Source organism: Corapipo altera, unplaced genomic scaffold (genome assembly GCF_003945725.1).
Source record: "Corapipo altera isolate COAL_440 unplaced genomic scaffold, ASM394572v1 150, whole genome shotgun sequence".
NCBI classification, from domain to species: Eukaryota; Metazoa; Chordata; class Aves; order Passeriformes; family Pipridae; genus Corapipo; species Corapipo altera.
Window position 1 is genome coordinate 2,199,922 of NW_020884941.1, and position 24,311 is coordinate 2,224,232.

General features: G+C 48.8%; 3 protein-coding genes and 1 long non-coding RNA gene across 11 annotated transcripts in view; 1 reads left to right on the forward strand and 3 right to left on the reverse strand.

Moving 5' to 3' along the window:
- The first annotated feature begins 72 nt into the window (after positions 1-72).
- On the forward strand, positions 73-9,187 carry SIRT4 (sirtuin 4). Of its 3 annotated transcripts, XR_003530647.1 has the most exons (6): positions 73-131; positions 2,384-2,889; positions 3,553-3,847; positions 4,944-5,146; positions 5,571-5,760; positions 8,602-9,187. XR_003530647.1 is itself a non-coding variant. In XM_027661529.1 (5 exons), exons 2-4 carry the CDS (start codon positions 2,390-2,392, stop codon positions 5,106-5,108), a joined length of 960 nt encoding a protein of 319 aa, XP_027517330.1. In that variant the 5' UTR covers positions 73-131; positions 2,384-2,389; the 3' UTR covers positions 5,109-5,146; positions 5,571-6,168. The 3 variants fall into 3 exon arrangements, 2 of the variants coding, with proteins under 2 accessions (XP_027517330.1, XP_027517331.1); XM_027661529.1 differs by lacking the exon at positions 8,602-9,187 and having other exon boundaries at positions 5,571-6,168; XM_027661530.1 differs by lacking the exon at positions 8,602-9,187 and having other exon boundaries at positions 4,944-5,023; positions 5,571-6,168.
- Positions 6,997-11,463, reverse strand: LOC113955738. Its single transcript, XR_003530648.1, has 3 exons — positions 10,858-11,463; positions 9,251-9,340; positions 6,997-7,440 (listed from the first exon to the last, which is right to left on the reverse strand). It is a non-coding gene; the product is annotated as an uncharacterized LOC113955738 (long non-coding RNA).
- A 369-nt stretch (positions 11,464-11,832) lies between these two features.
- On the reverse strand, positions 11,833-14,757 carry PLA2G1B (phospholipase A2 group IB). Of its 3 annotated transcripts, XM_027661532.1 has the most exons (5): positions 14,438-14,757; positions 13,697-13,925; positions 13,467-13,626; positions 12,617-12,744; positions 11,833-12,012 (listed from the first exon to the last, which is right to left on the reverse strand). In XM_027661532.1, exons 2-5 carry the CDS (start codon positions 13,728-13,730, stop codon positions 11,891-11,893), a joined length of 444 nt encoding a protein of 147 aa, XP_027517333.1. In that variant the 5' UTR covers positions 13,731-13,925; positions 14,438-14,757; the 3' UTR covers positions 11,833-11,890. The 3 variants fall into 3 exon arrangements, with proteins under 3 accessions (XP_027517333.1, XP_027517334.1, XP_027517332.1); XM_027661533.1 differs by lacking the exons at positions 13,697-13,925; positions 14,438-14,757 and adding an exon at positions 14,204-14,419; XM_027661531.1 differs by lacking the exon at positions 14,438-14,757 and having other exon boundaries at positions 13,697-14,190.
- Positions 14,758-16,061: 1,304 nt separating this feature from the next.
- The window catches only part of MSI1 (musashi RNA binding protein 1), a 74,771-nt gene continuing 66,521 nt past the window's right edge, over positions 16,062-24,311 (reverse strand). The window contains exons 9-15 of one of the 4 annotated variants that reach the window (XR_003530646.1): positions 24,177-24,257; positions 22,852-22,908; positions 19,963-20,031; positions 19,683-19,837; positions 19,111-19,176; positions 18,304-18,349; positions 16,062-17,604 (exon numbers count right to left, since the gene is read on the reverse strand). Coding sequence is in view for 3 of the 4 variants with exons in the window: in XM_027661525.1 (XP_027517326.1) it covers positions 19,135-19,176; positions 19,683-19,837; positions 19,963-20,031; positions 22,852-22,908; positions 24,177-24,257 (404 nt within the window). In the remaining variant the exon portion in view is untranslated. Of the gene's footprint in view, positions 18,350-19,110; positions 19,177-19,682; positions 19,838-19,962; positions 20,032-22,851; positions 22,909-24,176; positions 24,258-24,311 lie in introns of all 4 variants that reach the window. The other 3 variants (XM_027661525.1, XM_027661526.1, XM_027661527.1) reach the window with 3 other exon arrangements.

The window sequence follows — 24,311 nt, forward strand, 5'->3', positions numbered from 1 at the left end:
TTTCTTTGAAGCATGGGAACTGTAGTCTTTGTGCTTAGGGCTTAATTTCCCCCTGAACTACATTTCCCAGAGAGCTCCTCTTCCGGCAGTCAGCCCTTTCCTTCCGCGGTCGGGCACGGCGGCAATGAAAGGTGAGTTTCCAGGCATTATTCACTGTATCCCTCTTATTTCATTAGCCGGGTTTAGTTCGGCTGTTACCCCGCATCCCCCTGTTATCACAACACAAGAGACCGGGATGACATGGGAGTCCCTCTGGATTTCTGGCCTGTAACCGTTTGTAGAATCCTGTTTATTTTCTGCCTTAACCTTGCCTGATCTTTTTCTGTGGAGCATCTTGGCTGTGCTTTAAAAAAACCCTCAAGCCTCAGCTTTCCGTAGGTACGTTTAAAGAGTTTCACTTAATATGTACAGTAGTTATTTTTTTAATCTGAGAACGTTGATTTTTAAAGCAGCTTTGCATTTGACAGGAAATATTCTGTCCTTCATAACTTTCTCTCCTCCACAGTCCTTCTCTGGTTCATAGCAGCTCTCAAATGTATCTGCTTTCTTTGCCTTCTCTCTCCTGTGGGCCAACCCCTATTACATTTCTATTTCATTTCCTCTCTGAACATTTCCTTCTGAGAGATATTTTGATGATAACAGGCAGGAATGAAGAGTTTTCATCAGTTAAAGCAATTTAATTACCGTCAAACTGGCTTAACAGCCTTTGGGGAGCATCATGACAGAAGTTATTCTCGGAGCAAATTAGTTTATTGGGAGACTTTGTCCCTTCTAATTAATTCATATGGGAAATTAAACCTCTTCGGAGGGAATGCCCAACACAACTCCTGCTAAACAGCAAAACAAGGCAAAAATCATTGCAAACAGAATCCACTGCTTAGATTTAAAAAGCAATACAGACTAGGGAGGCAGTCCAATCTTCCCTGTAATTCAACTGATGATTATGCAAAGCCTTGAGAACTGGAGATTAACTGAGACAAATCTTTGCCACTAGCATCTATTAAATGTCATGATACTTACAGCTGAACATCCAGGCTTTAAATGTATTTAAATATTGCTCCATTTACTTTAAGAGCACCAGCTCTTACTTGAGGGGAGCTGGAGGCTTGAGGCAAGGCCACTTAGATGTACCAGGTAATCTGGCCTGTTGCAATCAGCTTTTAGAGATCATGCCCTTTTATTAGTAAAGCCCTTCCTCCACCTCCCACATCTTGTACAAGCCCCCTTGGCAAGGGAGATGGTGGGAGGCAAAAATACCAAACAATCAATTCTCAGTACTGTCACTTTCAAACCTTTTTGTACTTTGTATCCAAAACCGTAGAGAGGCCCAGAAAAAATAGTTTCAAAATAATGAAACGGAGAAAGAACTGCAGACTGCTAAAAAGCCCAAACAAAATCAAAATCCAAACCAATCCACTGCTGTCTCAACAGATCCTGCACACAATTCCAGGCTACTTAACAGCAAAGCCATCCTGCCTGTCCCTAGCAGGGAATGCTGTTCCTCCCTTTAAGCAGGGTGTCAGTTCTATTCTTACCTGCCAGGCAGTTGTTTCTGCCCCACACCCATTTGGGTGATCCCTTCTTTCTCAGCCCCTGTTTGTGCTGGAGAAGCAAAGCAGTACCCCTTCATCTTTCCACTGACTCTGGAGAGGTGGCACCCACAGAACAGGAGATGTCAGAGGCATTTAGAGAGTGTCCTAATAATCTCCTGTCCCATTTCAAGGCCTGTTCTGCACTAGGCCTTTTGTGAAAAACAAAACAAAACAAAACAAAACAAACAAAATCGAGAAACAAACCAAAACACACCTCAAAGGAGTAACTCCAGTCAAGGCCTTTGTCCTGGAAAAAACCCAACACTTCAAGGTTGTTTTTCTTTCCCTTCCCACAACACATGTTAAGGATGGGGTAGAAAGCACTGATTTGGAGCAGGCGGAGTGTTAAAAAAGCAGAGCAAGGGTCTCTTCTGGGGAGGAAACAGCCAGTGCCTCTGGGGTGGGGGGCTTGGCCTTCCTGCCATTTCCTGCACATACCTGGGAAAGACTTTGCATGCTCAGGTCTTTCTGGGCTCTTTACAACTCCTCTTAGGCAGCCGTCCTTCACACCAGGATAGAAGAGCAGGAACCCTACAAGTCAAGGCTGTTAACTTTGTCCTTGTACCTTGGGCAGTGCTCAGTGTTGCCATCTGTCAAAGGGATATCCGAGTGCTGTCCTCGGATGGTGGCCTTTAGTTAGTGTTTTGCAAATAGTTTGTTTCCTTGCTAAACAGAAAAAAGAGCAAAAAGTACTTATGAGCATCATTTTCCAGAGAATGTCAAGAAAATGGCATTAAGGTCATGCTCTTTGCTTTCTTTTACCTTCCTTGTGTTCTGTTCTTGCCTTTTAGCTGAACATGTTCTCTGCCAGGAAGTTGTCTGGAGTTTTCAGAGCCATCAGATTCCATCATTTCAGATCCCATTCTGTATCCAGAGCCTCTCCAAACTTGACTTTTGTGCCAGCCTGTCTTCCCCCAGATCCCGCGGAAGTAGAGGAGCTGCAGCACTTTGTTTCTAACTCCAAGAGGCTGTTTGTAATGACTGGAGCTGGAATCTCGACCGAGTCGGGGATCCCAGATTACCGCTCCGAAGGTGTCGGGCTCTACGCCAGGACAGACAGACGGCCTGTCCAGCACGCCGAGTTCGTTCGCAGTGCCAGCGCCCGGCAGCGCTACTGGGCAAGGAACTTTGTGGGCTGGCCCCAGTTCTCCTCCCACCAGCCAAACACAGCACACCTGGTACTGAGGGACTGGGAGAAGCTGGGGAAGCTGCACTGGCTGGTGACCCAGAACGTGGATGCCCTTCACACCAAGGCCGGGAGCCAGCGCATGACGGAACTGCACGGCTGCACTCACAGGTACCGCTGCTGGCACGGGGAGGGGGGCAGTGCTCCAGCCCCTCCTTTGGGGTGACTGACAGGCTGCTGCCGTGTCACCTGCTGAGAAACGAGGCAAAACGTCCATGCTGTGCTCCTGGAGATGATGTGCTTAAAGGTGGTGCTGGGGCGGAGAAAAAGATCACAAACCAGTGCTGTTCACAGCGCAGTATTTAAGAAACATGACCACCACTCTGTTTTTTCAGAGCATTATTTGGATCATTTCCCTTGAAGCCTGCATCAATTTCCCCTTTCCTTGGTACAGCAAATGTCCTCTTAGAGAAGAGGACGAGGGGTTCCTGAGGATACAAGGATTATCCACCAGGGCTAAGCAGAGTGGATAGTGCCAGAATTGCACAGCATGAGTGGACTGGAGAAGGGCCATCACAGCCTGGCTGGGATTACCCAGGTTTCCAGATGAAAAAGCACAGCCTGAACTGGGAGAGAGGATGCACAGGGTTCAAAGCACTTCCTCTAGAGCATTCCTACAAAGCAACAGTTGGAGGTAGAAAGACAGCTCCTTGACCTGTACTATTTGGTAAATTAATATGGACAATTATGACAGGCCACCTAAGGAACAAGTTAAAGGCTCCAGATCTTCAGCTGACATGAAACTCTCCATTAAGACTTTGCTCTGAATTTCAGGGTTTTCTGCTTGGCCTGTGGAGACCGAATCTTGCGCTCTGAGCTCCAGGAGCACTTTGAGGCTCTGAATCCTACCTGGAAAGCGGAGGCGTTTGGCGTGGCTCCAGATGGGGATGTCTTCCTGACGGATGAGCAGGTGCGCAGTTTCCAGGTCCCGGCCTGCCGTAAATGTGGTGGAATCCTGAAGCCTGACGTGACATTCTTTGGAGACACGGTGAGCCAGGAAAAAGTGACTTTTGTGCACCAGCGCCTGGCGGAATCAGACTCCATGCTGGTGGCAGGATCCTCCATGCAGGTAAGCAGGTCTGCCTCCCACACTGCATTCCTGCTACTCTGCCTGCAGCAATCCTGGCTTCCACAGTGTAGGACTACAAATGGCTTGTGGAACAGATCAGCCTTTGCAGAGCTTCTTTGTATTTTATTTTTACTGTGGTTGGAATCTGGCTCCACAGGTTACTTGTTTGGGCTTCCCTGTCACTTTGTGCTGCTATAAATAACTCCAGTCAGAGCTCTCCCTGCTGCCTCCTCCATCAGGACACTGTAGGTTCACAGTTGCCCACAAACCCAAGATAACCTGGCACAATTCAGTCCTCACTTTTTTTTTTTTTTTGCTTGAAATTTTTAGCCTTGGCAGCTTTTTAGGCCCCGTGGCGCACTGTGTGAAATTTCAGATTTTAGGACGTCTAATTCCTTATTAAATTCTCAAAAAGAGAGCTGAAATACCTTTCCTTACTGCTTAGGATTGTCCTTTGTGTCACAGTGTGTTTTCTCCATTAGCCTCTTATAGATAAGGTAAGGTAATTAAACAACAGGTAATTAAACAATTAAACCATTTTGTAATAGTGTTTGTATAAGAGAAATTTTTTCAGGAACAAGTTCTATTACATTAAAATCCCCTACTCTAACACCTCCCAGAATGAGATAAAACCAAGGCTGCCTGATTGTGATTCTCTTGGCTTCAGGATACTGGAGACAAATTCCTTGAGCTTGCACTTCTTAAGCTTATAATCCTTTGTACAGGAATGATTGAAATGCCTTAGGTTTGTTCTTGTACCACCTAAGCTGGGCCATGTGAGAACCATCAAAGTGCAGCATTTAAGAACCTATGATAACTAATAAAAGCTGCTGCAGAGATTTACTAAAAGACAAGGATGTTTTCCTTCCACAGGCTATGAAGTTTCAGTTTCTATGAAATTTCAAATCCTTCACTGACAGAGGTTAAAAGCTGTTCTTTTCTGTGCGCTCCACAACGAAAACATTTCCTACCTGAACCCTGTATGTACAGCCCCTTTTCCTGCTGCCAACAGCAACTCTTTTCCTTTCCTTACTCCTTTCCGTAGCTCTTCCCTTGCCTAAGCTGCCAGTAATTTTGTCTTCTGGTATTCCTGCAGGTGTACTCTGGTTACAGGTTTGCTCTTGCTGCCCGGGAGAAGAAGCTGCCAATTGCAGTCCTTAACATTGGGCCCACAAGGTTAGATCACTTTGCATCCTTAAAACTGAATTCCCGCTGTGGGGAGCTGCTGCCTTTGATTGTTGCACAGGACCCAACCCGCTGAGCTCCAGTAGCTGTCAGGAGTAAAGTTATTTCTGCAAGGTGAGTACCTTCCCTGGTCAGTCACAGGGTAAGAAGATGGGTTCCTGGCAAATGCTGAGGCTGAGATGTGCTGACTAAAAAGGTGTTGCCACAGCGTGCATCAAAACGTGGCTGGGAGTTTTCGTCTGTAACAGTTAAGCTCTGATGGGCCACGATACTGTTTCCCATGATCATAAACAAAAAGCATACTAAGTGCTAATGCTCCCAGAAAACTGAGCAGGAGTAGCCAGAAGACCCAGCAGTGTTGAATTCCATTTGTCAGTGTGAGAAAACTACAGGGGATCATCTGTAGTTCCAGAGAACCTGATCACACTGTTGCCTTTGCTCTTCCTGGTTGAATTGGTCCAGCTAATCCTAAGCAGACACTGCCGTTTGAAGTAATCAATTCCATCGATAAAGCAGCTTCTTCCTTCCACTCCTGCAGGAATCATCATCTCAGAAAGGGGAAAACCTCCATCTAGGAGGCAGCTGTGAGATCCGGTGCACGGCCGCTGAGGACACCAGGAGAGGGCAGCAGGCCTCACGCGTGTCGGCCTCGCCAGTTCTCTCCATTGAAACCATCAGGAAACAGGATGATGATGAAAAAAACCACTTTTCTGCCTTACCTTGCCGTGGTAAACAGTGCCTTTTCATTCACTGGGACAGGATAATCGGACTGCTGTAACTGAGGACAAAATACCTCAATTATAATTGTCCCCAGAGGAGAATGAGGGAGAGGGATTTTGACTGAGTAACTTGAGGCTACAGCACAGGAGGGCGATGTGGGAAACCTGGGCATCTGCTGGAGGATCCAACGTCACTAGAAAAAGGAGGCAAGAGGAAGTGCAGTTGTCATTTAAAGAAAAGATTTAAAATAGAAGCTGAACAAAAACACTGCTCTTGTAAGAGATTATTTAGAAGCACAGACTACAAGGCTGACATCTTCCAGCAAGGACGGGAAGTCAGCATTTCCCTAAACTGTCAGTTAACAAGCTAAACTGTTTCCTATTTGAACCCTTTAAAAATTAAATATTGTTGAAATGCCAGAGGAGTTACTTTAAGCTAATCTGACCAGCACTGCTTTCAGAGGGGCTGCTACATTTTCCAGAATGCGTTTTCTGAGTATGTTATTTAATTAATGAATAGCTAAGTAGTGAATTGAAATTGTTTACAAGATTGATACTGTTTGCATTGTAATTTTCTCTACCTCCTATGATTTATTTAAGCACACTCTCAATAGCCAGTTTAGATCCATTTTTTCCATTGCAAAAATGCAGAATGTAATTACTAGCAGCTGATGAATTAAGAGGGAAATACAATTAAATCTGTACAATAGGTCTCCCTCAGGAGCTAATCTCAAGCTATTAATAGATGCAATTTCCACACTCCTAACAGGAGATCCATCACTACTGGGTAACCATTTTTGTTGATCCTGAGGATGGTATTGTAAGCCATATCAAACCTTTTACAGAGTAAAAGACAGAACCTTGCACAAACTAGAACACTAAATTTTTTACTTGACCTTCTGCATGAATCTACCACTTCCCTTCTGGCTATGAGGGATATTAATTGTTGGGGCTTTACAAATGCCCCCTCCTACTCTGCAAATAACATGTCCTGTACTAATATTTTGACAAGAACTGTAACAAGCAGTTGGAAACAAGGATGACAGAGTCATCTGCTAAAAGGTCAAGTAGCAAAGCAAGGACAACTGACCATGTGACACAAAGTTCTTTTTTGCTTTGTTGTTAATTCAAATCCCTGCCAGGCAGGAGCAAGTAAAGCACAGAAAATAAGGGATACATAGGCACCCAATTTCTGGAGAAGGTAGAAGGCATTAAGATGCTTAATGCATTTCAAGATTTGGCTGTTATGGGTCAGAGGAGAGACAGCTTCACTTAGAAACCAAGTGAGATCAGCTCAGGACCCCCACCTGCGTTCTGCTCTCATTTAATGGAGACCCCACTTTGCAGCAAGTCAGGTATCTGCTATTTGGCAGTGAAGAAAGCTCACAGATGTCACTCCATATTTACCTGTCCTGTCCATAGTACAGCTGTCCTGCTAATCAAGGCTTTTGCAGAAATCATGGCTAAAGTATAACAGAGTCTCCACACACAGGGAATTTATTTGCATAGGTTTTTCCATGTAAGAAGAGGCAATGATGCCTCCTTAGCAGAGGAGCTGGGACTGAGTTTCTCACCATCTGCATCATCTTCTGCCCCACCTGTGACACTGGTGTGTCAAAAACAGAGGCTGCAGGTTTACTGCCAGTAGAGCCAGCATTTTGAGATGGTGTGGGAGCATTACTGAGACATCTAAAACAAGAAAACATTTCAAGTGAAGACTTGGAATTAGCTATGTGACAGGTAACTAAACCTCCCACATCTATCCCTGCCTCTTCTCCAGTCCTGCAGCTGAGCCTGTGGGAGAGGAGTCAGGGTGTCTCTTCAGCATTACTGACAGATGAGTCATATTACCCTGACCCTCTAGGGATTATACTTTTAAGTCCCTGAGACAATGACTTACAATAAACGAACATTACAGTAGACTTCATGTCCATAGTTTATTACTATATGTTAATGAGCATATCTACAGCAAATACATGAGGCTGAGATGAAGGAGTTCCTTTTTTTTTTTCCTGCTAGGCTGATCTAGTACTACTAAAGTTGACTTCTTTTAGAGCAGGATCAGAGCATTGCAGCTCTTAACATGTTCCCCAAGACACCACTGAGAAGTTCACTCAACTGAGAAATGCCTGAGAGCACCTAAAGATCCTGCACCAAAAGCCAGATCTGCATCACTCTAATGCTGACTGACACCTTCCCCTGTCACTCCTTGGGGGCTGTTTGTGTGGGAAGATGCAATGCAGAGAGATAACAGCTATCAGAACATAACTGTGTCTTTGCAGGCAGCTAGCAAAGGCCTATCCTGAGAAGTTTGTGTTTCTCAGCTTACTGATGTCATCACCAGCCTGGAGGGAGTTACAGAAACCTCCAGGGCTGAGCACTATAGGATGTGAATAAGCCATGCTGTGGGAAAACAACAAACTCAGTAACATAACTGACCTAGTGTTCAGCTTCCTTCTCTCAGACAATGCAGAATTTGCAAGGGAGGAGGGTTTAAAAAGGGGGAGAGATGTTGTTCCTGAAAGCTAAAACAAAAGGGCCATAATCTTTGTGTAACGGGCTAAAACTATGGGAAAAGAAGTGTTACAGAGCCTGAGCAGTGTTCTCACAGATCCTTTCTATCTATGCTGTCTGCTTTAAGTCAGTCTCATCCTCCACATGATTCAACCCTCTCCCACCTTTTCTGGCTCATAGTTTTTAGACCAGTCCACCAGTATTTTAGATCATGGCTTGCAGTCATAGCTCTGTGCACCTGTGCCAAATGTACACATCAGATAACAGCACAAGGACAGTTTTTTTACCATTAAATTAGCTGAATCAACAGCTTATGCTCTTCCCTTTTACTTACAGCTGTTCCTCCTGAGGTTTGGATAGAGGAGCTGAGAGTACCTTATAATGGATTTTTCTGCTGCTCCTCTGAAAGTGAGGTTGGAGTTACCCAAAGCAAATAAAAGCCACTTCCTATTTGGCAAATCTTGTCTTTTTTTCTGGGCAAATTCTCAGAGCAAACTGTAATGGAGCCCAGCAGCCTGAGAGAGGTATTTCACACACTGAGCTCCAGTGAGGGCAACACAGACTGCAGATGGCCTGGAGGGCTGGGTGGCTGTGGTGTAAGTGCAGCCTCCCACATCTTACAGTCACATTGCTCCTACTGACACACCTGCTTGTTCATGACTTCTGGAAAATGACCCAAATCTACCTTCTACAGTGTGCTTCTTCTCCCATAACTGCCTTGGATGTCACCCTTTCCCAGCCTTTGCAGCAGGAAGGTGAAAGACTGTTCCAGACACCTGCAATTCTGTCCTCTCCTTTCCCACTAGGGAAAGATACCCAAGTACCACCTTCTGCACCACTAACTAGACAATGGCAGGGAAGAAGAAAAGCTGAGCCTGAGAGGAAGACCAACAGTACAAATGTCTTGTATTGGTCTCAGGCCCAAATAGGAACTGACACAGGATCATTACCACGAGCACAGTTGTTTGCTCTCTGCATGTCTCACCTCAGCTGGAGCACTTTCCCTTTCATCTCTGCAATGCCCATATAGTTAAGAGTAATTCAACTCTCCCTGCAGAGACTGAAAAATCTTGGCCTAGAAAACAACAATAGAGAAAAGGAAGATAAGAGGCTGAGATTTCACTTCTGCAGTGTGAGCCCACAGAGCTGCTGTCCCTCCAGCATCTCATGTCCCAGCTGCAGTGCTGTGAGGGGCCTCAGAGCTCCCCAGCTTGCTGAGCACAGGGACACCTTGTGTTTCAGGTACTTTCTGTTTTGGAACAGAAATACAGGCTGTCATGGCAGAAGATCTTCACACACACCTTGTACTCTCCATACACTGGCAGTGAGTCAGTTCAAGCAATCACTGGCCCTGCTCTTCCCACAACATTCCTCAAAGCCCTAATTAGCAGAACCCCTTCAGCCTCCCCACCTGTGCTGTTCATTAGGGCCTGACACGTTACATTTTGTGGGAAGGTTCCCTATGGATGGAGGATGTTTGAATTTACTGTTAGGTCTTTCACACCACCAAAGCAGCATGGAAATGAGAGGCATGATCAAGGGACTAAACATAAGTGTAGGCTTATCAAATCTGTACAGAGTAGGATGGATATAAATTGAAATGGAGCCTTCATTTATCCACTGAGTTTATCTATGGAATGCTAGTGTGCCCCAAATGCTGGATGCCAGGAGTAGATACACTGCTCACCTCAAATCTAGAGAGTTCCTTTTACAGGCCAAATTTATACCAACAGGTTCTGAAATGCTTCCAACTGCATCCCAGCAATCTTCTCTGCTTGTGATGATACAGCTCAAAAGTACAGTGTTCCTTCTAGATAGTGATGGTATTTTACTTTTTTTCTCTACAACAGGGTTTATAATTTATCACTACAAAGGGATTTCAGTAACATTTACTTAGGAGCTTTACTGTTCTACAAAAAATAATTTCAGAGAATCAGAGCTAGTGCGTGAGCACAGGAGATCACATCTTGCACTTCCAGCTCTAGGAATGATTCATCTCGGCCACATCTTGGGAGCACATCCAGGATCCTCAGGATTTCTTTGGAGGACCCCAAGTACTCAAAGTTTCCAGAAAATTCACGTACACAAACACCCAAGGAAAAATAAGCAACAAATACTGCTACAAAACTAGGACTTGATGTGCCATAAGATGGAGTATCTCACTGCCACACACTCCCTTTTTTCTTTCATTAAAAAAAAAAAACAAACAACCAAAATGCAATTTACTATCCTATCTCATTATCATGCTAATGTCCTCAAAGATCCAGTGACCTTCAATAGGAAGGCCTTCCAACAAGTACCTTCCAACAACATATCAAGCCAGCTTCTTCCTTCTCCATCTGTTTCCAGTTTCTCAGAGCCCTCTTGCAGATCCTTGGGTTCTGCTCCATGTTTGGGTACAGTTCATTCCGGTGAGGAACAGGAGTGAGCAGCCCCTGCCCCAGGAGCTCATTCACACCTCCCTAAAGCCTCTGCCAGCAGAACTGGTACCAAGGGCAGGGGGCGGCTTTGGCAGAGGACCTTGGCAGGGCTGGAAAACGGGGGCAGATACCATCCCTCAGAGGGGCTCCCTGCGTTCCAAGCCAACATTACCTCCTATCCTGCAGCTCCTGACCGGGAACAGCGCCGGGCAGTGGAAGGGCTCCCTCAGAGCAGAGAGCGGCCAAGCAGCTCAATCCCCTCACGCAGCCGTGCCCCGGGGAGCAGCTGTGCTGTGGCTACCGCGTGGGCAGCCCGGCGCCAGGGTGAGGGGGCGGGAAGGACGCCCAGACGAGCCCCGTGAGGGCGGGAGAGGTGCGCTGGGGAGCCCCTGGAGTAGGAGGGAGGAAGGGAGGGAGGGAGGGAGGACGGGAGGGTCGCCCTGAGGAGCCCCTGGAGCGTGAGGGAGTGTGGGAAGGTCGCCCTGAGGAGCCCTTGGAGCGTGAGGGAGTGTGGGAAGGTCGCCCTGAGGAGACCCCGAGAGGGTGAGGGAGGGCGTGAGGGTCACCCAGAGGAGCCCTGCGAGGGCAGGAGAGGTGCCCTGAGGAGCCCTCAGGACGGTGAGGGAGGCAGGGTCGCCCTGAGGAGCCCCGGAAGGGCAGGAGGGTCGCCCTGAGGAGCTCCGGGAGGGTGACAGAGAGTGGGAAGGGTGCCCCGAGGCGCTCCTGGAACGTGAAGGAGTGCAGGAGGGTCGCCCTGAGGAGCCCCTGGAGTGTGAAGGAGTGCAGGAGGGTCGCCCTGAGGAGCCCCTGGAGTGTGAAGGAGTGCAAGAGGGTCGCCCTGAGGAGTCCCTCGAGCGTGGGGGAAACAGGACAGTCGCACCGCGGAGCCACAGCCCCGCCCTCAGCCCGCGGGTACCTGAGGGGCGGGGCGAGGCTGCACGCGGGACGCACCTGCTCGCGGTCTCGCGCGCCCCGCCCCGCCCCCGCCGCTTCCAAGGGCCAATCAGCGAAGGCGGGGGCGCCGCGCGCGCCCCAGCGAGCCGTGGGCAGAGGGGGCGGGGCCTCCTCACCTCCCCTCATGCCCCGCCCCTCCCTTCCTCCCGGCCCTGTGTCATCGCTGCGCGGTGGGAGGCAGGGGGTTGTTGTAAGGCGTTTATTGAGGTGGTTTTTAAGTCCTGCGGCCGCCCTGAGGGGCAGGAGGGAGACTATTTGCAGTATTTGTTTTTATTCAGATCCTTGTATTCGGAGTTGTAGGGCGCGCTGGCGAAGCACATGGCAGCGGTGCGGTCGCAGTTGCAGATGAACGCGGAGCACTCGTCGTTCGCGCCTGGAGGAGAGAGAGAGGAGCGCTCAGACCCCGCAGCTCCTTCGCCAGGCACTGCGGTGGCTCAGGCTGGCATTTCTGCTGTCAGGGTGTACCCGTTTCACTGCTGCCATCGTTTTGGGGTGCACAGGATTCTCCCCACTAAACCCTCTGCATCGAAAGCTGTGTGCTCCAGCCCGGCCATCTCTGGCCCCTTCCTCCCTCCCCTCCTGCCGTGCTGTTTGCCGGCCTCTCTGCTCTTTACCTCGGTTCCAGAGCCCTATAAAGGTTTCACCGTTCATCGGAGGTGTCCGGCAAAAGCCGTGTTACACTGCCCAGTTAACACGCTGATCTCTTGGGTACTGCCATTAAAAGGGTTCCCAGGAAAGTACCACAGGGACTCAGTCCCCTGAAGAGGAGACAGGCTTCCCTGTGATACCATATATCTTCATAAACTTTAAATTGTGGGCTATATGGAGAGTATTCGCTCCAGTGCCTGTGTGAGGTGTGCCTTTTCTGACAACCAGCCCCCCGTCTTCCTGCCACAGAAGTGTGAGTGTAACACTGAGCCCTGTTCCTTCCAAAGAGAGAATGGAGAACATTTGGAGTCATGTGGAAGTGGACGTACTGCTACATGTAATCTCCCTGTTGGAGCAGCTGTACTTGTAGGACTTGGTGTAGGGGTTGTCCAGGAGGAATCTGCATGAGTCCAATTCCTTTGCCTGTCCGTAGCAGTTATCATGTACCTGGCAGCACCTGGAAACAAGGAGAAAAAGGTCAGAAACTACCAGAAATACAGCTGACCTGTAAGACACACAAATATACTATGGTTACTTTGACAAGGCACTGAACAAAAAAAACCCCCAAAATCAAAAAGATACCCAGTGACAAGAGAGCAGCCCCAAAGGGACACGGCTGTGCCAGCTCATGGTCCGAGAGGTGTGTGGTACACATGGACCTACTGGGGATGATCTCAATTGTCTATTGGGCACAGAGAAAGCAAAAGCCAGTGTTTACCCTATACACCCCCTCAGTGGTGCTGAGAGCTCACAGCCAACACAAAGCATGGTGTCTTGGCTGTCAGACTTGTGTGATCTCTAAACTGTCCAAGCCGTTTCCCAGCATTTTCCAGCTCAGCCCTGCATGTGTTGATGGCTGTGCACTGGGCAGAGTGTGCAGAGCTGCACCCAGGCTGCTGGCACAACACTGCTGGAAAAAATGCTGGAATGAGCGTGCTGTGCTGCCATAGAAAGGAAAAGAGAGTTGCTGGGATTATATTTTATCTTAGTAATAAGGCACTGAGGTGTGATACTGCACATCCTTGTTCCTTTGAATCGATCTGTGAGAGGAAGCTTCGTTCACAGCAGCTGGAGGGTTTGTGAGTGTTTATAGGCAGGGCCAGCTGAGACAAAGCTGGGGTGCAGAACCAGGAAAGCACAAGCAAGCAAAGAAGTTTGTAAAAGCAGGGTGTTATAAACCTGTCGAGCTCATCAACTGGAGTCCCGCTGCCTCCCAAGCCGCAGTAGCAGCCGTAGCCGTTGAAGTCCAGCAGCGGGTGGCTGTCTGGCAGGGTGCACTTGATCAACTTGCGGAACAGCCACATGGCCCGGGGAGAGACATCAGCGCTGGCTGCGCCCACTGAGGAGAGACACAGAGGTTAGAGTCAGGCTGACTGTTACCAAGTCCGGGGGCGAGGGCACCTACGCACCCGACAACAGGAAAAGCAGGGTCAGGAACTTCATTCTTGCAGGACTTGACAGAGAGACTGGTGATAAAGGGAATTGGTGTCTCTTTATACGACAAGCTCACCTTGACATGGGTATGAGATAAACCAGCCAGTATTTACATTACTAAATGTAGACTTCTTCCATCGGAGACTGTGAGTGGGAGGTTGTGGCGTGACCAATTGAAGGCCAATTGAGTGAACTCTATGGAAGCTGGGAAGGCAAATATTTGCTCTCTAAATTTTTGCTATTAAATTCTTGTAGTGATGCTATTAGAAGTCAGCCTGAAAGACCTGGATGTTCTTAAGGCCCCTCTGCTGAAAAATAGTAGCAGTATGGTAGTTAAGTTGGAAATTGCTGGCACAGTAATAACCACCTGTCACTAATACCTGCATCCTCTTTTTATAGTATCCCACTTATTGTTAATCATGTGTCTCTCCATGGATTCTCCTGGCCTAATTCAGAGAATAAGGTTCAAGTTGTCCACTCACCTCAAATAACCATTTGGCATGAGCTGAACCAAAAAAAAATTCGAGCTGTTCTTTACTTCAAAACCACAGAGGAGAAGGAGGTACTGCTAGGCAAGAAACAGGAGCCAAGTGACCTGGAAAGTGTCTGTATCTGAGTTAACAAGGAGTAGTGTCTGTTTTTATGTAGCCTTAAGGGATTTACACTGGAAATGAACTGGGCTCAGAAGTGTCAACATACACAGCAGACTTCATTACCTTAGAGAGAGCAGTTTGTCCTTCTCCAGCACCAATGCAGAACCCAGTTAGGCCCTTTGGTTCTCTTATGCCAAGGGATGAGGTGAGTTGGGAACCCTGAATGAAGTTCAAGAAATGGGTAAGAAAAAGCTTCCTGGAATCAACCAGGGGTAAGTCCAAAACACTGCACTCTCTATTTAGACCCCAGAGGCTCTGGCGTTTTCAAGGTGACAAGTTTGGCATTTTTACACACTCAAGATACAGATCCTAGACTTGGTAGTCTGAGTCTGCATTTATTTCCAAAGCACCAAACAAGTCTTCAGTTTTTAAGAGCAGAGGAAGAGGCAAAGCCCACCTTTCCACAACAACCTAATATAGCACAGTGTTTACACAGGAAACTTTGGGCTCCACAACTGTCAGTAGGTTCCAGAAGGGGTGACAAGGACATTTTCCTCCTCACAGGGTCTGAAAATATGCCAGAGTGCCCACAGTATCCATTGGATGGTGATACATCCATAGTTAAAGCTAGACATGCTGCTGAACAACCAAACCCATTCTGACATTTCTGACCTCTTTGAGTGCTACAATTCTCTGGGGCTGCCCACTCTTAGGTTACCTACAGCAAACAGATGCTGAGTTACAGATTGAATATTCTCAGTGTTCTGACAGAGCACTGGACAAACATTAAAGGCTGACGTAAAGGACAGTCCGTACCACAATTAGCTCAGAAAAAATAATTTAATCTTTTGTTGATAGATCAATCTGCTGACTTTCCCTTCAATATCCACTGAAGTGTTCCCTCTCTTATCTGATACTTTGATCACCTTTACTCTTTTTTTTAGAATTATTATTTATCTGTTCTCTTATCTATGAAACTCCAGCTCCTTTTTCTGCAATTGTTGGTATTTGATGTATTACTTAACGTTTCCCAGAAAACTGGCCTCTTCAAGTCATAAATCAAAAATGTCTCATGGTGATTTTCATACATTTTAATTCAACAAGAGGATCACCATGTGTGGGAAAGCAAGCATGTGCACATTACAAGAGTGCCTCGTGAGAAAAATCCCAGCAGGGTAAAGATTTTTCCACCCATGTTATGTTTGGTTTCCCCCAACCTGTGCTGTATACAAAGCTGGTTCTCAGTACACTCATGAGCACATCCCAGTTTACAGCTGGTTCCAACTTACAGACTTGAACCTTAAATTATTTTTAAGACTGCTTTTCCTAGACTTGCTCAGGGTTCCCTATTTCACACATAGAATTCTCCTTTCTCTTGTAGCACTGTCTGTTAAAGACTTCCCATCTCCACATTTTACTTTCTCAGATCTAGCTTACTTGGCTCACCATAGTCATTGAACCCAGGGCATGAGCCAAACTTCTAAGCACCACATTATCTCCTCCTTTTTTTGAACCTATAAATACTTACACAAAACCTCTGTAATGCAGAGGAGAGACACAATCTCTACTAAACCTAGACCTGCCTCACATTATAAACTGGGCCACTGCCAGTGGGAGCAGAAGAGTGAGTCAGAGCCCTGCCTGGGGCTTTTATCCTAATGGCAGGATGCGACTCCTGCCAGGTCCAAGTTCACCTGAAACCTCTCCCACTGGAAAACCCTCCCACCCCCAAATGATGACAGAGGAGGACAGTTTTCAAATAATTTATTAGGAATTTAAAACTGAAATCTGGAAAAAGGGTTACAGGTGTGGAGAGAACAAACACTGGAGTGTAATAACTTACTGGCTTAAAAACACAGCTTTATTTTTCTTTTAAAAAAAATGCCCACCCTGAAACCGGAGCCCCAGCCTCCAGGCAGTGGCAGCAGTGGCCAGAGAGTGACTCACAGCCCAGCAGCAGCACAGCTGGCCCGGGATGTCTGGAGGGGGCACGGAAGCAGTTCAGCGCGTATACCAAGAGGGAGGAAAGCGCTGTCCGCAGACCCAAATTTGAAGTATATAGAATAAAAATAAACCCAATAAAATGCAGCTCTTCTTTAATTAGGAAATATTTAAAAAAACAGACATACAGACTCTTGTCTCAGTAACAAAAATTATTGCTTTGTGTTTTCAGTACTGATCTGTTAAGTACCTTCTTACCTAAACAGAACTCTCCAAACGCATCGCCCAGGTCAGGACAAGCTCCAGCAAACGGGAGAGATGGAAAAGGGCCCTGTGGGTGCCATGACCCTCCCGGTCCTTTCTTAAATGCCCCTCTCCCTTACAGGGGCTCAGTTTGGGGGAAAAGAGGGAATGATTTTTAAAACTTAAGATGAAGCTGTTATTTCCCTGGGAAAAGAGTTTGGCTGCATCTTAATAAAAGGCTTAATCACCCCCCTTAACAAGGTCTTTGGTTCACTGAAATCCAGACCCAAACCTGCCCCGTGTATTCCTGCTGGAGGCCTCCCCTAGCAGAGTGCTGGTTAGCAGGGGCCTGGACCACACCAGGGGAAGCCCCAGTAGGTTCTGGAGAAGGGACCGGATCACCCCCGCACAGGACAACGGACAAATTCCCACAGTCTTCAGAACACAGAGTAAAGCAAACGGGAAGCTGCAATTCTATAATTCATATAATCCCTGAGAAGCCCTTAACCCGCCCCAAAATCACCACCCTAATGCTTTTCTCCCCTGTTAATGAATCCCCATCCCAGCACCCTGCCCTTCAGAGAACGACCACCCAAATCTTCCCCGGCTGACACCCCTTCCGACACCCTCGCCTCCGGAGGAGGATCCCCCTTCCCAGGAAATCTTGACGCAAGCGATAATGTTTGGAGAGTGAATTCCTTTCAAAGTAACCAAGACAAGCAACGGCAGCAAAGCCCTTTCCCTAAGCCAGCCCAGAGCCGGCACTACGGAGCCCAGGAATGGAGTCTGTACATCGAGCAATTGGAAGCAGCTTTAACCCGCTCAGCAAAACAGCCGATGGCCGGTACATTTCACCCCCGCCCGCCCCCCCCACCCCCCTTTCATCTCATCAGAGGTCTTAAAATCTTAAATCTTACAGTAAAAGGTGTACAAAAAAAGAACGGAGTCCTGTCAGGATTCTGCTGGAGAGTATTGCTCACGCTGCGGCTCCAAGTCCAGGACCTGGAGCTGCTCCTTGGAGCCAGGCTGCAGGCGGCAGCCAGGTTCAGCTCGCGATATTTACATATTATACAGGAGGAAAAAGAAAACCCCACGTAAAACTAAACCTAGGAAAAAAAAAAAATCTTTCAGCTGTAAGGATAGTGTTTTTCACTTAGCAAAATATACATTTGTTTTGTTCCATAGCGATGTCCAACGTTTTCGGATCCTTGGAGTTTCACACTTTTCAAAGCCTCACATTTACAAAACAGAAACAATTAAAAACAGTTTCTTTAAAAAAAATAGAAATACAGCAGTTCCTCTCAGCCTTTGCTCTCTCTGTGTCTCTTTCTTCCCTTCAGAACTGCATTCTTGTTACATACCGTGCTTTAAAAACACTGACGACAACAACAACAGAGTTGAAAATATTCAAAACAGTTTCAAAGCCAAATAAAAATACTCCTCAATGAAACCTACCTAACACAATCACAAAGCCAATTCATAAAATATGTCTACTAGCTCGGGAAAGAGCAAACAACAAAAAGAAGGGGCAGCCCCAAAAAAAAAGATAAAAAAATAAAATAAAAAAATAAAACTAACAGCTAATAAAATAAATAAAAGAAGAATCAGTGGGCTGGGGGCGGGGAGGGGGGAAGCGTAAACCGTCGGTGGTTAGTAAGAAAGCGAGATGATCTCCTCGGGTTCAGTCCAGTGTGGTCTGGTCAAAGGGAGAGATCGGGGCAGGGCGGCAGGAGCCTGGCAGCCGGCCGGCAGTGTGCAGTTTGATTCAAGAGAAAGGTAACCTTGGCTCATCCCCCGAGGCTCACCAGATCCTCCAGCCGCTTGCTGTCCTCGGTTAGGTCACTGGGGAATCTGTGGGACAGCAGGGGAGGGAAGGGACAGGATCTAGAACAACCACAGCTTTTCTCTTGGGGTTTTCTTCCGGTGTGATCTGATGGAAACACTCGGTACCCAAACCATGCCTCAACACAGACTTGCTCTGCACCTCGCTGGCACAGGGATGGGGCTCCTGCCTGGACACTGTTCCCTGCAAGTTTCTGCCCTCCTTTTTTAAAAGCTGGTTGTTGCTTAGTTGTTGTTTTTTTCTGAATTTTATTTTAAACCAGCTCACTCCAGTTACATTTGCAAAGCAAACAACAACCACTCACCAGTTCTCTCTCTGGCCCATCTGAGGACCAGAAACAGAACTGATCAGATTTTCCTTCTACCCTTTTCCCAGGCAGGAGATGAAAAACCTTGCTCCTCAGAGCCTGGTCTCAGCAGCAGTGAGAAAAACCAGCTGCATGGCAGAGGCTTCCCCAGCCACACAGGTGAGCCAAGCTTATCTTTCAGGATCACCACTGAGTTGTGACTCTGGCCAACCCTTTCCTCTTCCTCCTCCATTTCCTTCCTCTTATTGCCCAGACACAAAGTCACCTCTCCACAACACTCCCAGCCAGGGCACCGTTAGGTAGGCACCCAACCTCTGGTGCAGAAGAGAGCCCCAGGCTGGCCACAGGACTGGGTCAGGCTGGTGAGCCTCACAGCAGCATCCACAGCTTCAGCCAAGAGCCCAAGCACAGGGCCAGCTCAGAACCTCTCTTATTTCCCACTCCTGTTCAAAGTTCTCTTACCTCCTGCCTTCTTGGTCCCCAGCTTCAGTGATACCCATTGGTAAAAGCTGTTGCAATCAAGGGACCCTGTGAAGAAAGAGTTAAAACCCCACTCTTAACAAAAGAAAAGTGAAGGAGAATTACTACCACAACAAATTCAGTCATGGCTCAGATGCTGGGAAAGCTGGTTTCAGTTGGAGGTGGCAGGTCTAAAGAGCACATCACCCTGCACATCACAGTGTGTCAGGGCCAAGACAGGCTCTTGGAAAGCCTGAGCCAGATCAGAGAAAGGTCCGAAATCAGGACCTTGAGTGGTGATCAGGAGGACCCAGCAGAGACCAGGGATGTGGGTTCCAAGTGAGCTGCTGCATTCTGCACTCGCTGCCTGTGGTCTGGGGCTCGGCCAATGCTGCACTGGGTGGCATTTCTTAACCAGAAACCAGGCTGTGGGCTGAGGGGGCTGCCCACTGCTGCTCACTTCCATCACCTTGTGGAGACACAGCCCCTTCCCCTGGCCGTGCCACTCTCCACCTCCCTCCCCCCACAGAGCCAACAGGGAGTATTGAGCCCTAGGGCAGACAGGGAGCACTCACCCCTAGGCTGTGCCCGAAGCCGGTGCTCGGGGCTGGACTGGCAGCGCTGATGTAACTGCTGACCCCTGAGTCCTGGTTGGCGGCTCCATAAAGCTCTGCCATCGGCCCGGGGCTGGTGGTGCCCAGGAATCCACCGGTGCGACTGGGGGTGGAACCTACAGCAGGCAGCAAAACTACGTAGTGAAGATCCCAAAAATGCAACCCCGTCCCACCCCCCTCCCGTGGCCCCTCGCCAAGCTCCGTGACAGGACCCCGCCCTGGGGAGGGCAGTGGCAGTTACCTGTCCCTCGCACCACGGCCGCCGCAGCCGCTGCTGCCGCCATCGGTCCATACGCAGTGAGGGGGATCGCTGGAAAAGAAGGAACAGGCATCTCAGGGGCATGGGAAACTCCTCAACAGAAGCCTTCATTTCCCACTGCAAAATACTGGGCCCACACGTACATATGGCCTTAGTGCACCACAGGGGACAACAAAGGATGACAACCGGGAAGTGCACAGCCCTGCATTTATCTGTGTCCTTTTGCACAGCCAATGTCCAGGGGAATGCACGAGCCACGCTCTGCCAAGCCCACACCCCAGAGCAGCCAAGGGTATGACATGGAAGAGCTGAACCAGAAGTGGGCAATTTCAGATATATCCTGCCACTACTTAGCTTGCAAGATGCAGTTAATCTGAAGCTACAGATCCAGATTTTGGCAGTAAATGTGGAGAAATGCAGCAGCTCAGGGACAGCAGCTGAAGCTCAACATCCTGAGGCTCAACTCCTCCTCTGTCTCTTGGTAGTATTCTTGAATAACATTTTAATAGCCTCTTTCTCTCTGTGTCTCTGCTTAAGATGCTCCATCCTCCCCACGCTGAATTTTGCTCCTGAATTGCTCAAACCCTCATTGTTCATTGTAGAAAAGCAGGAAACATATACCTAGGGAGCAGGAACTAGAAATGGCTTAATTAAAACAGTAAGTCTTAATTTATATGTAGCAGTTCTAATTCCCAACTCTACTGCCACAGGCATCCAGCCCTCAGGGCAGGAGGCATCTAGCCAGTATGTTTCTCTTTGCCCTTAAAATGACTGGGTCAGCATTTCATGCTTGAATGTGAAATTCACTGTGATTCTGTTTAGAGCACCATAAAAAGAGGTCAGAACAAATCAATCGCGTTAAGGCTGAAACCCAGACTAGCTTATGAGGGAATATTTAGTAGCAGGCACCAGCCTGTTTCAAGCAAACGTCATATGAGGCTTCTATCTGGGTTAGCCGCTCATTACAGGCCCTGGGCCAACGAAAGCATGTTGCTGCTTCACATCACCCCCAAAGATGCTGTTCTGGGAAAGAAAGGCTGCTGGTAGACACCCTCCTGCCCCATCACTGCTGCAAGTCCCTAACTCATAAATGAATGAGGTTTTATTGAGAAAGGAGGCGAGGTCTTCTTAAAACTCCAGGGTTTTTTCCAGGAGAAACCCTCCTTGCCTTTGCAATCTTATCTGCTGAGACACCAGGTTTGTGCTGTGGTGACAAAGCACCTGCCTGCACACACCCTGGGTGCTGCAGCAACCATCTCTGCCTGTGCCATCCCCTCCTCTCGTCTCCCCTTGCCAAGCCCATGGAGCACAGCCCATGTGTGCTGCAGCCACTCCAAGGCACGAGGGCCCTCGAGTGCTGCACTGCTCGCTGGGCTTTTGTGGGAGCAGAGGGGCCCTGCCCTCCACGGGGCCAACTCCAGCCTATACATGGGAATGGCAGCCCGTGGCCCAGCCAAGCGGCTGCACAGGGCCTGTTTAACAGGAGGTAAGCGTAGCGGGGAGGGAAGAATGCCACGATCCCCAGCTGGTACTTCAGTGAGACACTCAGGACTGGAAGCTAACGTGGCACCCAGCCAGGACACCAGCATTAATAACTTCTTGTTGTACAGAGCCCCAGCCACCGGTGACAGCCAGGCCCCAGGCAGGTCACCTCTGCTAGGAAAAGGCACAGGGCAGCCAGGGGTGGACACGGAGGGAAAAAACATTTCTGCCAAATCACCAGTGTTCCCTTACAAATTTTACGGGTTTTAAACAACTCGACTCACATCTCCTTTGTTTGGCAATGAGAAGGTTCAGAGGTGCTTATGCAGCTGCATACATGGTGTCAGGGAGGGGTTTTGTTAAAAGGGAGATAAGGTTTAGTCTCCCTTTATCTCCCCCTCAGGGAAATTTGTTCATCGGTGGCTGCCAACCTGAGCATCCCCAGGAACTCAAGGATCACAAAGTTCTGTGCCACAGAAACTCCCTTTCAAGCCTGTTTGTATTGCTAATTTCAGGAGAGCTTCCCAGGAAGTTTTCCCACACCCTTTTATGGAGAAATTCAAACCCTGAAACAGGTGGGGGCAAGGAAGCGCTTGGGAGAAGGAACACCAGGGAAATGAGATGGCACACGGGGAGCAGGGTGCTACACAAAGCTGCTTTTCTACAACAAAAACCATGGACAGGACAGAGCTGGGGAAAACATGGCCATGAAAGGGAGAGTAGACAGAAGGAACATCATGTAGGGAGAACACACTGCACACACCCCAGGGGCTGAGGATCCAGGGAGTATTTGCACTGTGAGGACACTGAGAATGGTCCTCTGCTCTCACTTTGTTCCACAGCTCCCTGTGAGCACTGCAGGACTCTGCAGAGTCCCACCACACTCACTTCTCCCTGGGAAGCCTGTGTCGGAGTAGTCGAGCTGCCCCACCCAGAGCAAGGAAAGCATTCCCTGCAGCTCCTCCTGCCCAGGGAAGTGGGATTGGAATAACTAGGAACAGCCCCCACACCCTCTCCCTTCTCCCAGCACTCCAAATCTTATCCTTGCAGCAGTTCAGGTTAAAGTAATTTGTAGACCTGTGGCAGTAACCCTGCTCTCTGCAGTTTTAAATATCTAGTTTACACTCAGCCTGGGGCGAGGAGCTAAAAACAAAGCAAGCAGCAGGAAAGGACCTGCATGGCCCTTTCTACAGGCAATAACCATGGCTCTGATTGCCCCTCCATCTTTCCAGCCCCAGCGCTGGATGGAGCTCATTCAGATGAAAGAGGTAATAAGGAACGTTTCCAGTCTGAACTGCGCCAGGCTGTGGAGCAGCCACACCGCTGGAACAGCACAAAGCCCCCTTCTCCCCTTCCAGCTTGTGAGTTTAGGAAACGAGCGGGACTGACCTGTGAGCTCGGGGAGGACGGGGGCACTCGGGAGAGGGGTCCGCTCTACACGGAACTCTAAAAACGAAATGCAAGACAGCTTAGGAACTCATCACACGCCCCGAGGGAGACCCCGCAGAGACACAGCAGCCGGGGTCTGCTGGGAGAGCAGCCTGCAGCCAGACTGCGACCAGGCCAGAGTCTTCTTTAAACTGATTTATAACTGGTGCTGAAAGGTGCTGCGCTCCTGCCCTGAAGGCTGAAAGGATCCATTTATCCTTAGAATAAATGTGACCAGGGCAGGGTGAGTGCAAGCTTCACTGTGCAGCATCAGGTCTGCCCTGGAGCACAGCTCTGTGACCCGGCCAATCCGACCTCTTGGTGGCAATGCCAGCGGGTGCTCTCTACGTGCCACGCTCAGCCTGGCATGGGTTTACAATGAGGCACTTGAAGCCACTACAGCTGGATTCACGGAGAGCTTCCAGACAGCCAGGAGGCAACAGCAACTTTCAGCCATAGTCAGCCTGGGCTCGCCTCAGGCAAAGGGGAAACCTCCCATTCCCAGCCCCTAATATCAAAACTTCATATATCAACCATCACACTGAGGGATGGAATAAGGAAGGGATGCTCAGAGTTGCCACTTCTCTGAAAAATAGCAATATGAGTCTATCCATTGAGTGTGCTCTGCCTCATTCCCCTGCCTGGCAGAGAGCGGGAGGGAGGGGAGGCCCCACAAAGCTCTGAGCAGCTGCGGCACAGCAGGTTCCACCCATTGATCGTGGAGTCCATGTTCTGAGCACATGGCAGGGTTGGGAGCTTGAAACCACCCAGTTTGCAGGGGATCTGCAGCCCCCTGGCCCAGCAGATGCTTTGTGGAGGCTGTGAGTGGTCCAGGTGCTGTTCAGAACACAAGTGCAGCGCTGCAGGCGCCTGCGTTTCAGGTGCCCAGGAGTTCCCTGGCACATGGGGTTTAACATTCTGTGCTACTTTCAGAGCGGTGGCAACTCTGGTAAAGAGAGACAGACACACACAAAGGCGGTGAGACAGGCAGAGCTGCGGGGCCCTTCTGTGTCACAGCAGCAGCCCTACAGAGGAGTTCAGCACAAAGGGCGTCGGAGCAGCCTTGGGCTTTTCCTGCCACTGCAGTTTGAGGATAATCCTAATGAAGGACAGGCTGTTCCCACCTATTCCAGGGCTTCTCCCCTCCCCCTTCCACATCCGTCTCCAATTTAAAGAAAGACCAAACAGGGGAAAGGGTGAAAGGGGCAGAGCCTGGGTCATGGATCATGCCAGGGGCACCCATCACCTGAAGGCAGAACAAAAAAACAGCAGGGAGCTCCACTCACCAGGGAACTGGTAAGTGTAGCCAGGTGCAATGCCAGTGTAACTTCGACTCGCATAGGTGGCAGCTTGGAAGCCTGGATAACCTGGGGAAGAGACAAGGGCTCTGTTAGTGCAGGCTGGCAGGGTCTGTGCCCTCA